The sequence below is a fragment of the Ammodytes marinus genome (genome assembly GCF_949987685.1).
Source record: "Ammodytes marinus genome assembly, chromosome: 17".
Classification (NCBI taxonomy): Eukaryota; Metazoa; Chordata; class Actinopteri; order Uranoscopiformes; family Ammodytidae; genus Ammodytes; species Ammodytes marinus.
Genome location: NC_137221.1, coordinates 13,344,921 through 13,358,728, shown reverse-complemented (window position 1 = coordinate 13,358,728; position 13,808 = coordinate 13,344,921). Strand labels below are relative to the sequence as shown.

At 40.6% G+C, this 13,808-nt stretch overlaps 3 protein-coding genes across 4 annotated transcripts in view; 1 reads left to right on the top strand and 2 right to left on the bottom strand.

The window, feature by feature from the left end:
• Positions 1–17: 17 nt before the first annotated feature.
• On the bottom strand, positions 18–3,873 carry cUnh6orf62 (chromosome Un C6orf62 homolog). The gene is made up of 5 exons (XM_080046082.1): positions 2,261–3,873; positions 1,904–2,080; positions 1,684–1,809; positions 1,399–1,533; positions 18–1,294 (listed from the first exon to the last, which is right to left on the bottom strand). Exons 1-5 carry the CDS (start codon positions 2,387–2,389, stop codon positions 1,169–1,171), a joined length of 693 nt encoding a protein of 230 aa, XP_079902208.1. The 5' UTR covers positions 2,390–3,873; the 3' UTR covers positions 18–1,168.
• A 99-nt stretch (positions 3,874–3,972) lies between these two features.
• Positions 3,973–7,242, top strand: gmnn (geminin DNA replication inhibitor). 2 transcript variants are annotated; one of them, XM_080046080.1, is made up of 7 exons: positions 3,973–4,086; positions 4,445–4,513; positions 5,550–5,651; positions 5,759–5,912; positions 5,997–6,079; positions 6,388–6,498; positions 6,693–7,242. In XM_080046080.1, exons 1-7 carry the CDS (start codon positions 3,997–3,999, stop codon positions 6,876–6,878), a joined length of 795 nt encoding a protein of 264 aa, XP_079902206.1. In that variant the 5' UTR covers positions 3,973–3,996; the 3' UTR covers positions 6,879–7,242. The 2 variants fall into 2 exon arrangements, with proteins under 2 accessions (XP_079902206.1, XP_079902207.1); XM_080046081.1 differs by having other exon boundaries at positions 4,028–4,084; positions 4,441–4,513.
• A 2,431-nt stretch (positions 7,243–9,673) lies between these two features.
• The window catches only part of ripor2 (RHO family interacting cell polarization regulator 2), a 40,880-nt gene continuing 36,745 nt past the window's right edge, over positions 9,674–13,808 (bottom strand). Inside the window, exons 18-22 of the mRNA XM_080045458.1 lie at positions 13,606–13,779; positions 12,960–13,162; positions 12,788–12,871; positions 12,527–12,617; positions 9,674–12,237 (exon numbers count right to left, since the gene is read on the bottom strand). Of these exons, the coding sequence (XP_079901584.1) occupies positions 12,137–12,237; positions 12,527–12,617; positions 12,788–12,871; positions 12,960–13,162; positions 13,606–13,779 (653 nt within the window). The 3' untranslated portion in view covers positions 9,674–12,136. The remainder of the gene's footprint in view (positions 12,238–12,526; positions 12,618–12,787; positions 12,872–12,959; positions 13,163–13,605; positions 13,780–13,808) is intronic.

Below are 13,808 nucleotides of genomic sequence, written 5' to 3'. Positions count from 1 at the left end.
ATTGTATTGGGATATGCTCAGCAGTATTGATTTGAGAATCAACAGAAAAACCCAGGAGTTACACGCCTTACACCCTTTCAACTGAACACACTGAATCAACAAGGAGCAAAATCATATTTACTAAGTACTTTATATTCTTGAACAAAAAAAGCCTGCAAAACCCAATTTGATGAACATGGCAGCAAAGTATTTTCATTTTAGTAGGTCAAATTAAACAAGTTAGCTTCCAGCAACTTTCCGTTAGGTATGTTAAACATTAAGTATGTCATCATTTTCAGTTTCTCACCAACCCACATCCCAAATAAAACAAAACATAAAACAGATTTCAGTAGCTTAAATGAACGGTGACAATGACCTTCGACATCTAACCAACATGTCTCAACTTTGTGTACAATGCCTTTCAAGTCACACGAGATTTTAGAAAAGGCCTGCCTAGCATGTTTCAGAGGAAAAGCAAATGACACCAAAACATTTTTTTAAAGTCCAGCAAAAAAAAAAACTAAGGCGGTTTATAAGAAGCAATACCTACACCATATGATTTGACAAATATCGTTCCATCTTGTTTTCTTTGCTCTTAAAGGTGTTTTAACGCCTATCACACCTGTCCTTGGTCAAACGATTGTGTAAAGTTGTTCTAGAAACCCCATTGACATAACAAACAAGCTTTAACAATCCTTTCTTATGACAACAAGGATATAAAAACACGTCCATCTGAGAACCACCATGAAGAGCTGTGTATTGTTTGTTCCTGTTTTGATGCAACATAAAGAGTTCCTTCAATGACCGGTGCTGTTGACAGTGCGGCTCCAAGAGAACAACCAACCACTCAAAATCAATGTTCGTGCAGGTTCGAATAAACAAAAATGGATGAGTGAGTAGGAGGGAATGAAGAGGGAGAAGAAAAAAAATGAGGGAACCAATCCAAAAATGGCAGAGAAGAGGAGGAACATTGGGAGTGTGAGGGGGTGAAAAAAGGATGGGAACTGAATCAGCTTCAGGTCAGGGAGGGGAAAACGAGTAGGTAACAAAAAAAGGAGAGATCCAAGCACAAGTTCACATCTTTTAAAAAGGAAACGGGTGGAGATGAGTACATCAATTTGCTTCTGAAAGCTTAGGCAGGAGGGAGGGGAAGGGCTTTTCCCTATGAGGCTGGGTTGAGTGGGAAGCCCTAATCAGGCATGTATGGGCGGAGGTGATCCTCGATGTCTCCCACACCCCAGCAGGTCAGCTGGTCCTGGGGCAAGTACAGGCAGAGGCTGCACAACTTGAAAACTGTGGCCTTGGTTTTATGAGTCTGCACGAGAGGTGGACAGAGATCATTAGGGGTAATGTTTGTAGAGAGGGTGTCTGTGTTTCAGTTTATCAAATCAGTGACATGATTTTCCATTACTGACTCACCTGTAAGTGCTGTCTATCCATGAAGAGAAATACAGACTGAGTTGGGTTGTTCATGACTGTCCCAGCTTTGTCTTTACGACCCAAAGCATGCAAGCACTGCTTCTCGTAGTCTCCATGATGGAACTCAAACTTGGCCTGAAAATCATAAGAGAGGCTTGTGAGCCAAGAAGGACGTTGAAAGACATGTTCTTCACTTGATCAAGTCACAGCCTTAGTTAGAATAGAATAACATGCTTCAAACATTAACAGCCTGAGCAATCGGACCACATTGGGCCATGTTCTGACCTGAACAGGCCTGAAGGGTTCATCATCGGCCCCCTTCCATCTGGAGAAAAGCAGGCAGACAATCTTCTCAATATCGTTGCGTGGCCAAAGGATGAAATCCATCTCTTGTGTGCAGCCTATCACATCCTACGGCAAAATGGGGAGAAAGAAAAAGTTTACAACAAAACCAGACATTGTCTTCTTCAAGCTACAAACCACGCCCCATCTTTCACTGACTTACCCTTCGCATTGACTGGTAACGGGGGGCGTGCAGTTGCACAACATCTTTTTGCAGGAGTTCTATCGAACTCTCAAGAGAGTAGCTGGAATCCCGCACACCACGTATGATGTTTTCTTCATAATTGTTGGTCATCACGGGCACCACTTCAGCTACCTCAAAGAGTGCAGACTTCTTCTTCTGTAACGACAAAATACACTTTAAGTCATCACTTTGCAGGGGTCATATAATGAGGAACATGTTTGAATACAACATTTAAATGTGTAACAAACAAATGCTGAATTATATGTGCAGGTATGAAGAACAAGGGTGCTTTAGGATTGTGTCGAATAAATGTGTTCTTCCATTTCACTGACAAACCTTGTCTTTGAAAACGAAGGCTATATAAATCTTGAAGTCAAACTGATCTGCCAAAGATTCCCTTTTCTTCCGAAGTTGAGCTCGAAGTCGATTTCTTGTCTGGTTTCTTCGTGAAGTTGGGTCCCCCATGGTTAGATTTTGATGGCAGGGTCTTCCTCTAGTGTGCAGAATATTTTTGCTACACTCTACTACGTTTCTATTTATACGTTGGGATAGAGGATGGAGCAAGCTACCCTTTGCAGAAACAACGCATCAAACAACTCTTAGATCTGTGAATTACCCACTGACTACAAACTAAAAAAGGTCAACAAATAAGAAACGGAACTAAGTCATGTTTAATTTTTTTTAATTGAGCAGTGTTGAGGAGGGGAATGATCGGGCTAAGACTACATCTCCTTATTACTTGTTCACAAATTCATGTTTTAAGACATGACTTTGAAGCCAAATTAGCCTTTGTTTTTTTCTCAACCTGCCATCGACAAGGGATTACAAACAGAAATCTAAATGAATAAGCAACTCAAATTTGACTCTTTTACTTTTCTTCAGAAACGCCTGCTAATGTAGAAAACCCATACCTGCAATATACACTTGTTTGCTAGTGAAATTGAGGAGTACAGAGACTAGCAAGCAGACAGATATTCTATTGTTTGGATCATTTCAAAGTCTCTCATCCATGGCTATCGTGTTGTGTTTGTTTCTCTGTAGAGACTGCGTTATGTGCGTGTTACAGAGAGGATTGGGAATACGGACGAACATGGCAGGTTAAATACAGATGCCAGGAGATGTTGGCACTGGGTAACATCGAAGACTACTGCGAAAGTACCTTGACATTTCCTTGGCTGTTACTGCCACTCATTTGGCCCACGGCCCGCAGAGCTGCCATTGCCGATAGTCATGATGTGGGCGTATTTTTAGCACACTAGCTAAGGTGAGCTAGCAGGCTAACCTAGGCATTCACTTCCGACACTAACTAGTAGTGAACCAACGATATAGCTACATCTTATCTTTTGACTGACTGGCTTAATCGAGGCCTGTTAGTGGCTGGCTAGCTAGCGTACAGTCATCTTTCCACGCGTTTACATTTTCTCGCACGGTACAATTTAAGTGCCAGTGCTATGATAGTCCGGAGACCAACAGGGTTTGACCGACTAGCTCGTTCCGCTTGTGCTCAGCATTTTTTCTATCTCGGTATTATTCGCTTCAGTCGTGTCTTGTCAACAACTACGTCGACCAAAAAAAACAAAAAACTCTGGGAAAGCCTGGGAAAGTAGTTGCCAATCAACGAAAAACGCTGAACGACGGTAATAAACGTTGGCCTAAACACAATCTCCCCTTCCCATGTCTGAAGTTGCGAGGTGTTTTGTTTTCTTTCTCTTCTTTTCGTCAGTCGTCACAACCTCCGACTCGCCCTGCCGCATGCCATGTCAAGATAAATCGACAATCCAGCTGAAATCCTCCGCTCTTTCAGTCGACATGTCGCGTGTTCTGTCTCCCGGCGGGCCCATATTTAACTGCGTGTCGTCCAACGTCTGTCCGTTTGGTTTCTTTGTGTGTGTTTTTCAGGGCAGCTAATAATGGCACAAGCTCGTCGATCGCGATCGAGCCACAACCTCCTCCAAAATGGCTGCACTGGCAACTACAAAGATGTGACGTATGTTGCCATGTGACCGCACAAGGAAAAAAACAACAGCACGGAAAAAAACCAAACTTCCTCGTGAGAGTGGCGCCCTCGTCACATGACGGGGTGGGCGTATTTAACGTGTTGGCGCGAGATCCATAGAGAAGAGAAAAGCAGTCCAAACAACGAGGTGCGGCGAAACGACGGTAAGTTACATTTTTAACGGCTATCTACGTGAATATTGTCTACATTTACTTATCTCCACACATGCTGCTCTCTAAATATAAATTATGGAATCTATCTTTGTGCCATCTATAGCCATGGACTTTTAAATAAACGTATTTCTTAGCGTGTGCCCTTTTTACCCTTTCCACACATTGCTGGCAACACTGTTGCTCGATAACTCGCTTTTTACAAAGGTATGAAGTAAAACACGTTTTAAATCCAACCTCACCATGCTATTCCCTATTCATTTTAAACGGGAGTGCTTTTGGCAGTTTCCTTAAGGTTAAATGTGTCATTGTCGAGCCTTAATTTGTTGTGTTACTGTTTTCCCTCTCAGGTCTCTCACTAGAAAAATGAGTTCGAGTGGAAAGCTAAAACAGAGCCTTCAGAGTTCTGATGAGAATATAAGGGTGAGTAATTCGTTGTTTTTGAAGTGTGTCCAGCAAATTGTGTTTTGTACGAGTTTAGGGCTAAAGTTCAAAATATATGTTTATATTTCCACATTGCATTTCACTACAAAGGCTGTTTTGATTTCATTATTAGCTAAAAGATTTCCATCTGTAAACTGAGGCAGGAAGGATTTACCTCGTAACTGGTAAATGTATTACTTTTGTCTATGTAAATAAAAAAGGTCTGAAACGTACTCGGACTGTAAGGGTAGGTTCAATCTCAGGTTTAAATGTTAATAATTATATTTTGCTGCTATGGTTTCTAGGGGTGGCTAACAGGGGGGCCTTAACTAGAACAGGGCCTGTCTTTAAATTATTGGTAACACCACCTGTGTTCTCCTATGGCAGGTCAAAATGTCTTCTGACTGCTTGTTGACGTTACAGAATTCTGCAAATACAGCAAGAGACTGTTTAACTGCATTGTTTGAGCTGCATATTTCTTGGATGTGAGGATCTACCCACACTATGATTTTGCAATTTACATCTCCTATTTTAGAACTGTGTCAATGTGGTATGGCATGTCTCTTGCTTTTATATATGTCTGTGACCACCCCAAACACGCATCAGCAGCTCCAAATATCGTCTTTCACAGGCCTGAAACACACCTCCACCCTCAGTGTTACGCTGTGGCCAAACATTAACAAACTGAGCTTGTCGGCTTCTCTGTAATGAGTGTGAGGAGAAACTTTCCCACGGCTGTTGAAATAATTTGGGCCCTTCCCCCTGTTCCCACACCTGTGAGCCCTGTTGTACATTGTAGCAGTGCTTTCAAGGCACTTCACTTATGCCCTCTCCCATGGTGAGTGTAACTTAAGTAAAGGGACGCTAAGCCCAGATGAATAGACATTGAAGATGAGAAAACTGGTCATGTTAGTTTCCCATGTGGCTCAATGATAATTTTGAGATGCATGTTTAGCGATGTGTATATGTCGTTCTGCTCAAGGTTCTCATATGTGACGTAGTCGGCTAAAAGATAACACTTGTGTTGGTCTTCCAGAGCTTTTTCAAACTATCCCAAAAGGAAATGGGACCCCCAAGGCAAACCCTGAAGGCCCTCCAACCATTAACTGTCAACAAAGACTTGGGAAGGTCAGCTCAGGTAAGCAGTGGCTTATTGCTGACGGTCATGTGATGACTGTCCAGATGCGCACTAATTGAAAATGCAGAAGGCTACATTTGAAATGGTCTCCCAAATGTGTTTTTTAGCTGGGTAAGATCATCCCCAAACGGAAGCAGTGGAGTGCAGAACAAACAAGAGGTCCAAAGAGGGTGAAGGCAGAAGTGAAATCCACACAAACTGAAGAAACTCAGTGTTTGACAGATGCCATTTCCAATGAAGCATATGAGCTTATGGTCAAAGGTATGTAGGAGCATTATAATCACTGATCCCAACAGACTGTGCAATCTACTCAAGAATTACATGATCTTGTGCTTAAATTTTCAGAAACACCGCCTTCCACTTACTGGAAAGAGGTAGCCGAGGAGCGCCGGAAAGCCTTGTACAATGTTCTACTGGAGAACGAAAAGGTGAGTTAATCACTTAGCGGTGGCTAATGTTTAGCTGTCATTTGAGGCTGTTCCCACGCTCCCACTAACTGGTTCAACCTTAGTTGGCTCCAGTCTAGCTGGCATTGAATTTAAGGGCACCGTGTTGAAGTAACTTTTTTTATTATTATTTTTTTTTTAAACTGTAAAGCAATGCAACTGAGGTGCCAAAACTGCATTAATTTTGAATGGGTTGGATGTATGCGTTTTGTTTTGCATTAACTTGGTTAGCCTATTGTGCCCTTATGTACTCTATATCATGCCTAATGTGTGTTTTTTGTTTAAATCAGCTACACAAAGACATTGAGGCCAAAGATGAACGGATAACAACACTCCAGGGTGAAAATGAAGAACTGCAGGAGCTGGCACAACACGTACAGTACATGGCAGACATGATTGAGGTAGGCACACTGGTGTGAGTCATGACCTGATGTCTATTTTAACATTTCTGTGCACATTTCATTTTAATCACCATTTTCCTACTGGTAGATCTTGTTAGATTGTAAAGCATAGTTAACATGTGCATGTGTTAAGCTTTATTCTTTACCAGGACCTATATAATTAAGTGAACCTTAATCTATTTTTTTATTTTAAGAGGCTGACTGGGAAGAGTCCAGACAACCTGGAGGAAATGAGGGAGATTGCCCTTGACGTGGATGATGAGGATGAAGATGAAGTGTCATTTCAGAGTGACGAGGATGACTGTGATTACAATCAAAGTGATTCAGAGGGAGAGACTTCAGACCATGAACAAGCTGGACCCTCTGGAGAGCAGGATTGACTGAGATAAATCATGGGACTTTGACCTGATTGTACAGATTAGCAGATTGTAACTTTGTCAGCAAAACATGGTCATCTATTTGGATTGGCTCTTCAAAATGTATGTACTTCAAATTGCATTTTTTTCTTTTTGAAAAGCCATTTTAGATTTTTAACCCCTTAATGGACAGGGGCTGGTTTTATTTTTTATTTTATTTATTTTTTGGCTTTTGCCATTTGTTCTCGTAAGGATGTTAAACTATGCCAGCGTAGGCTTTTTTTCCCACATCTCAGAAGTGTACATTAAATGACTGTTGGCTTAACTCCCTTTAGCTTTTTCAGGGTCCTGGTACTTAGGGCCAGAGCCCATTCTTGATATTATTGTACCTGTGCTTTGAAAAAGTACCTCAGTGTTTTGGTTTACAGTGTAAATTGTGCAATATGTAAAATAAACACTTTTCTAAAAATCTTATTGCAATATGACTTTTGTCATGAAATGTTATCTGGCTGTGGCAAGAAGTAACTGCACCTCCTGCTTCTTGATGATGTGATCCTGTACTTCCAAGTTACCGACCATGTCTAAATCAACAACTAAAAGGTCACCTGACTATGCAGCGCCGTGTTTTGGTTCACCCTGTGATCAAGCCAAAGGGTGTAGCTCTTCTGAATACCAAATATCGGAACCTATACTGTAGTTGTGAAGTCAGCTGCCAAATGTCCAAAAATTTCACCCAGGATTTTGTAATATCCAAGACAACTACTGTAATTGGACTATCGGCGAGGCAGTCAGAAATGCAACTCCAAATAAAAATGTTGCTTCAGAACTGCTGGATGTTAAGTGTTGTGCTCATGCCTTTGGTCTTGAGGGCAGCAGTTGCAGTTTTTCACAATTGCTTGAACACATTTCTTAGACTACCTCACTTTTTCAAAACACAAAATGCAAAATCCTTCACTTCTCTTGCAAAAGCACACTTTACCCTCAAAATGGTAATTTTTCACTTAATGGTGTTTTCTTTTCAAATGACAAACACGACTAGACATTTCTAGCACTCATTGAACACTGGTGTGCAAAATGGAAAACACTATATGAATGCTTTATCAGTAGAATTATGCCTTTGCATGTTCATACTATTATTTGCTATCTATGGTTCATACACTTTCACCTACAGTAACAACAAATACTTTACAGTTTTTGCCAAATGCTAACACATGTTGCAGAATAGTTTATTTTGCCATTTCAAACACACAATGAATAGGTAGGACTGCAGTTAAAGCAATTCAGTGTGTCAGTATAAACTAAGAAAAAATTACAGTAAAATTAGGGAACTGGTAAAAAAAAACAGCGTTGTAAGGAATTGGGTGGTTGGATTATGAATCCTTTTATAGATCGCAGACCACATCGCCTCATCAACATCACACTCAATGTCATCCTTTGAGAAGCAACAGGGAAATGATCACCTGATATCCAGTCTAAATCTCCTAATTATGGAGCGACTCAGGTTGGGCTGCACTCTCTGTCCAGGCTCCCTCATTGATAGGCCATGATCTATAACATGGTCCACTATAGTGTTCCTGTTGTATGTGTCTCTGTCTTTTGCCTTCTTTGTCCTCGTCCTCCTGTCGCTCTCTCCTCTTCCCCTGACTCTTACTGTCTCAGAAAGGAGCTGAGCTCACCTGGGGTCTATTTGTAGTGCTAAGGTTTAGACTGATTGGTATTCAATTAGTTTAATTTTTTTTCAAGAAGTGTGTTGGAGAATTTCAAACACAGTGTAAAGCATATATCGTGTTTGTAGGGTTGGTGCTTTGGTTTAGGGCATGGTTATAAAAGTTAGAGGTTGTGATGCTGTGGTCATAGCAGTCACTTTGAGTGTTTACAGTATTCGGAAAAAACAATGTGTACCAAAATCTGCAGTCTACTGTAAATCACAGCAAACAGGAGCTCATCTCTGACCCTTCTATAGCTAACTGCACAAAAGCCTTTTGAGTTTAGAAATGTGATTGGCAGTGTGTTCTGTGTGAATACAAAGAGAGAGAATTCAGGAAGAGTGTGCAAGATATAGAGAATTGTGTGTAGTGTTGTGAAAAATGTGTGTTTTGGAATGAGAATATGAGTCTAAGGCAGGAAATGTGTTTGGAGTTCAGCAGAATTGGTTAAGCAGTTGGTAAATTAGTTTCAGATTGTCCACATTGTGTCTGATGTTCCAAAAAATGTGTTTAAACAATTGTGAAAAACTGTAATGTTATTACAGGTTTTAATATCCTGTTTATAAGCCTAGAATATTGATGAAGGCTTTTGTTTATCTGGCATAGTAAATAAGAACTTGTATAAACAGGTAAAATAACATGAGCTGTGGTGCAAAACATTGTAATTCATCTGCTCTGTATTTTGGATATTTTACTTTTTGCTTCACATTAATCTCAAATCAGTAAGAAACCAATACATGTATTCTATAAGTATATAGTATTGGTCGCTATATATTGAAGATAGTCTTACCTCCGGTTCCAGTCTGGTATCTCTTGAATCTGGTCCAGTGCAATTTTCACAAGTAGGTCTCAATAGTAATTTAGGAGCTGTGTGCAACTTTTAGTTACTTTTTCAAGATTTATGCATTATAAAAAAAACCTGTTTATAAAATACAAATCATTGCTAAATATGAAACCAATGCTTTTCACCCCTTGTTAAATTTCACGTAAACAAGTTTGCAGGCACCCCCCCCCCTTAAAAAAAATATATACACACGTAGGTATATGAATGAAATAAATCCACAATTTTGCAGTTTTAATTATTCAAAAATAAACTTTATTGCAACTGTTGATGAGCAGAGGAAATACTGACGATGGAGAAGAGTGGTACGCAACTAAATGGATCAGTATGGAAGCTAAAGATCAATTTCAGCAAAATGTACTAAGTGATTCTTAAAACCAATCAGTAAATAATTAAAGATGTGCACAATTTGACAACCTGTAGCCAACGAATCAACTTGACGTAACACTGGTCAACTGCAAGTTTGTAAAAAGTAGCTCACTCTGAAGAAGAAAAAAAGGAACAAACACTGAATGATTGGGTGAATTAGATGCTTGACCAAAATACTGTAATGCTATTCACATAATGGAAGAAATTAAAGTAGGCTAACAGTTACTTAAATTATGGATTTTTCTTTGCAAAAGGATGTATTGAAAAGAAAACTTCAGCGTTTTCAGCTTTAAGTAACAACTTCACACATTTACAGATTATAATACAAAAGAAAAAATAAATTTCATAGAAATATTACCACTTGCTTTGAATCAATATGGCTTTTGGACTGTGCAGTTAGAACCAAATGTAACAATATTCATATATTATGGGTTTTCCTTAGTTTAAAAAAAAAGTTGTGCTTCTAAAGATAAGTCTGAGTAAACTGGCCAAAATGGAAATGTGTTGAAAATACATTCTCCTTAATGAATTATGAGCTCTTATCAAAAAACAGTTTAAAATTAAGTCTTCCTTTGGTGACAGTAATTTATTTTAAGTGATAAAGTAACATTTGTAATATATAATTCCCCATAGCACTAGGGACCTTTTTCAGGGAAAATATAATACTATTATTAGCAAATCTCAATCTTCTCCAAAATAATAATTTATCTAATATAATAATTCATTTAAAATAAACTCCGTGAAAAGATAAGCACAAGATCATTTGCATTGTTTTAACCTGGAGGCCTTTTTCTAAACAATATTTCAAATACTAGACCTGCCCCAGAATAGAACATTAAATAGGCAAATCACTTACATAACAATGCCATCTGCACTATTACAGTATTACTCCAAAGAATATTAGAATTAGAAGGAGTAAATAATAAATAAGATGTGTGAATACATGTGAGTTTAGTCGGCGTGCATGAGCACAAGACTCAGTAGTACAGTTACAATGAGAAGAGTTGGAAATAGGCGCTTACCTCTGGTTCACTTTTCCCACATTACAGTTAGGGTCCAGGGAAATAAAACAGACCCAAGACATGCCGAACAGAACACTTCAGTCTGCGGTTTCTCATAAGAAGAGCTTAATTTCTCATCTTGCTTTTAGCTCACATACTGTGGAATGAATGTGCACTTAGCCAAAATGGAGGCTACACCTTCACTCAGCCCAAAGGACTATTCTCTCTTAGTGGTTCTTGAGAAAGTGCAAAATCACGATCCGGAACCAAATTTATTGCCCTCGACCGGCTCCATACCCGGTAGGAAAAAATACATTTACAAAAGAGTGTATCGGAGGAACTTGCCTGTTCGCCCATATCAAGGCTCAAACGGTCAATGCTGACTTTATCAAACTTCTTCTCATGACAGCTAGGTGCAAAACAGTCACGTATGTACAGAAAAATTGCACTTGTTCAACTGCAAACATGAGGAAACTCAGACATGAACGGCTGAGTGGGTACACCTGTGGGCACTGGTTCCGACCTGTTTAACCTCTGCCCTTCAGTTCTTTTCCTTTTACCTGCACTGAGAGATAGCTCAGATCGAAATCTGTTCCAAGACTGTAAACAGCTGCTAAACCTGGAAACCACCACATCGCTGCCTCTTATTAGAAGCCATTCTCAACTTATTAATGGTCCTCCCTCCCTCCCCAAAAAGCATCCATACAGGAATCCCTGAAATGCAAAATGGAACGTACTAGAAAACAAAACAACTTAAAATAAATCTTAAATACAAGCACATATATTACCACAGCTGTGAAAAAATATGCCATATTTACATGCCTTACAACAGTGCAAATCTTCCGAAAGCGCCAGGAACCTTTTTAAATGCAAAACCACCAACTAAAACATGTGATAAACAGTAGTTACAAAAAAGATAATAATTAGTATATTGCGTGACCCAACTGACTCTGTAACAATCAAGATGAGGACTTGTGAGTAAGTGATTACAAGTGTTGTTGACAGAGGCTATGCTAAGATTCCGCAGTCTTTGGAGCAGCTTCTAGCGCCTTTGTGTCCAGTTAAACTCAACATGACCGTCTGCCTGGCTCAGAAAGCAGGGAGCAGAACGGGGGAGGTGCATGTGTGTGCGGGAGGGGTATAAATTGTGTGTCTTTGAGGCGGTTAGTTCCTTCTAGGAGGCAGTATCAGTTGAGAACAGTGATCTAATGTGGCGGTTTTGGAGATCCTTAAGTCTGTGCCATAAAAAAAAAAGCAGATCAATACAGTAATCAGTCATTAACAGCCCTGTGAGGTGTGCAGTGTGGAGGGGGTTAAGAAGCAGGGGGAGGGGGGGGGCAGTGCTGTCTTCAGTGGCACGATGGCTCAGAAGGCAGTGGTGATGGCGTTTCCTCGCCGTGTGCCTAAACGGAGTATTTCCCCAGGCACCATGTCCAGCTGCTCGTACGCCATCCGCCCGTCCTCACCTGACACACACACACACACACAAATGTTACATATTAACACTGTTGCCCAGAGCAATGCTATTCCCGTGTAGTCAGTAAATCTTAGCTTTAGGTCTCAATAATAATAATAATAATAAGCTAAAAAATGTACATTATAAAATAATTTATTGGACTTATTGGATATAAATGTCATTATTCTGTACACGCTACATTAAAAAAAAAAAGTTTTTATACTACATACTTAATGACGTGAGGAACATTGAGGCTGGATTCACATTTGGATTCCATAGATGTACTGTATATCACTCACCAAATGTGAGCAGGGTTTCTATGGCGACATGGCGGAGCTCTTCATCGGCTGAGTCACACAGTGCTACCACCGCCCTGATACTCTCTACTGCCTACAGACAGACAGATAGACAGACAGACAGACAAATCAGAATGTTGATGGGCCATGACCTGACAAGTAGCTCAACGCACTCATGACTGCATGTTGTATCAGTTGGTTTTTTTTTAGAATAAGACTGGCTAAACAATATGACAAGTGGTGGTGATGTAAGAGGCCACTGACCTGCAAACAGCTGAGAGCTGAACAGGCCGCCCTCTGGCTCTGCCCTCCAGCCTCTGACAGCGCCTGGGTGTAGCACTCCACTGCCTGTAGAAACACATTCAGACATGGGTTGCTGCCTCTGTCAAACCCATTTGAAATGTTGTATTCACACAATCTCTACAGCACTACTCACTCTGGTCCTGAAGTGGCTGCGCGATGCTCCGGAGGTGAGGTAGTCTGCGGCAGCCTTGTTGACCTGAGGGTCTTCAGCAGTGAGCAGGGAGGCCAGGGCCCTCAGGGTGCTGTCACTAGGCCACAGGGACGACACGGGCACCTCCACCAGCTCTGCTAGACAGCCAGAGTAATCCCCACTGTGTAGGGCCTCCGCAAACACCTCTGAGTACCACACAAACACAGAGAGATGGCAAAAGGTTTAAAAATCCTGTAGAACATCAAACATAAGGGCTTTTTCTGCACTCCTGACATACTGTAAGCTTGAGGTTTGCATATGATCCATTATATTTTAAAAAGATCAGTGAAAACAGTATTTCAAAAAACAATCAATTGTTCACCTTTTGTGTTTTTTATTACTTGCTAAAAGGCCTTATTCAGCTTTGTTTTTGTGTGTGTGTCCTCTCTATTTCTATTAATTTTCTAGGACCTTATCTTCTATTTTTGTCTATGATGGATGATTCACATTTATCCTTGTCCTGGAGTGGCAGCGCAATATGACTCACTTTACATGACCTTGTTATGCCATTAACAAAATTATACTAGAGTCAGAATAAAAAAAAAAAATAGTTGAGCAGACCAGAGAAGTGTAAGCTCTTTCTGCTCACCCTCTCTGGCCAGATGCAGCAGGTGTGTCTCCATGTCTTGCACCTCCTGTTGTAAGATGTAGCTGTGGAACTGGAACACAGTGAGGACGTCCTGGGAGAGTGCAGCGGCGGGCGCGTTGTGGGCTTTCACCAGGTCGCTCCTGTCCACCATCTCGCCCACAACAACAGTGATCACTGGAGGAAAGAGAAAGACATCTGTGGTC

Coding starts and splice junctions, on each gene's coding strand:
- cUnh6orf62 (XM_080046082.1), bottom strand. CDS start 2,389: ATGGGGGACCCAACTTCACGAAGAAACCAGACAAGAAATCGACTTCGA. Junction 2,081..2,260: donor CCTTCGTTTTCAAAGACAAG/GTTTGTCAGTGA, acceptor TTGTCGTTACAG/AAGAAGAAGTCTGCACTCTT. Junction 1,295..1,398: donor TGGATAGACAGCACTTACAG/GTGAGTCAGTAA, acceptor CCTCTCGTGCAG/ACTCATAAAACCAAGGCCAC.
- gmnn (XM_080046080.1), top strand. CDS start 3,997: ATGACGGGGTGGGCGTATTTAACGTGTTGGCGCGAGATCCATAGAGAA. Junction 6,080..6,387: donor TTCTACTGGAGAACGAAAAG/GTGAGTTAATCA, acceptor TGTTTAAATCAG/CTACACAAAGACATTGAGGC. Junction 6,499..6,692: donor ACATGGCAGACATGATTGAG/GTAGGCACACTG, acceptor TTTTATTTTAAG/AGGCTGACTGGGAAGAGTCC.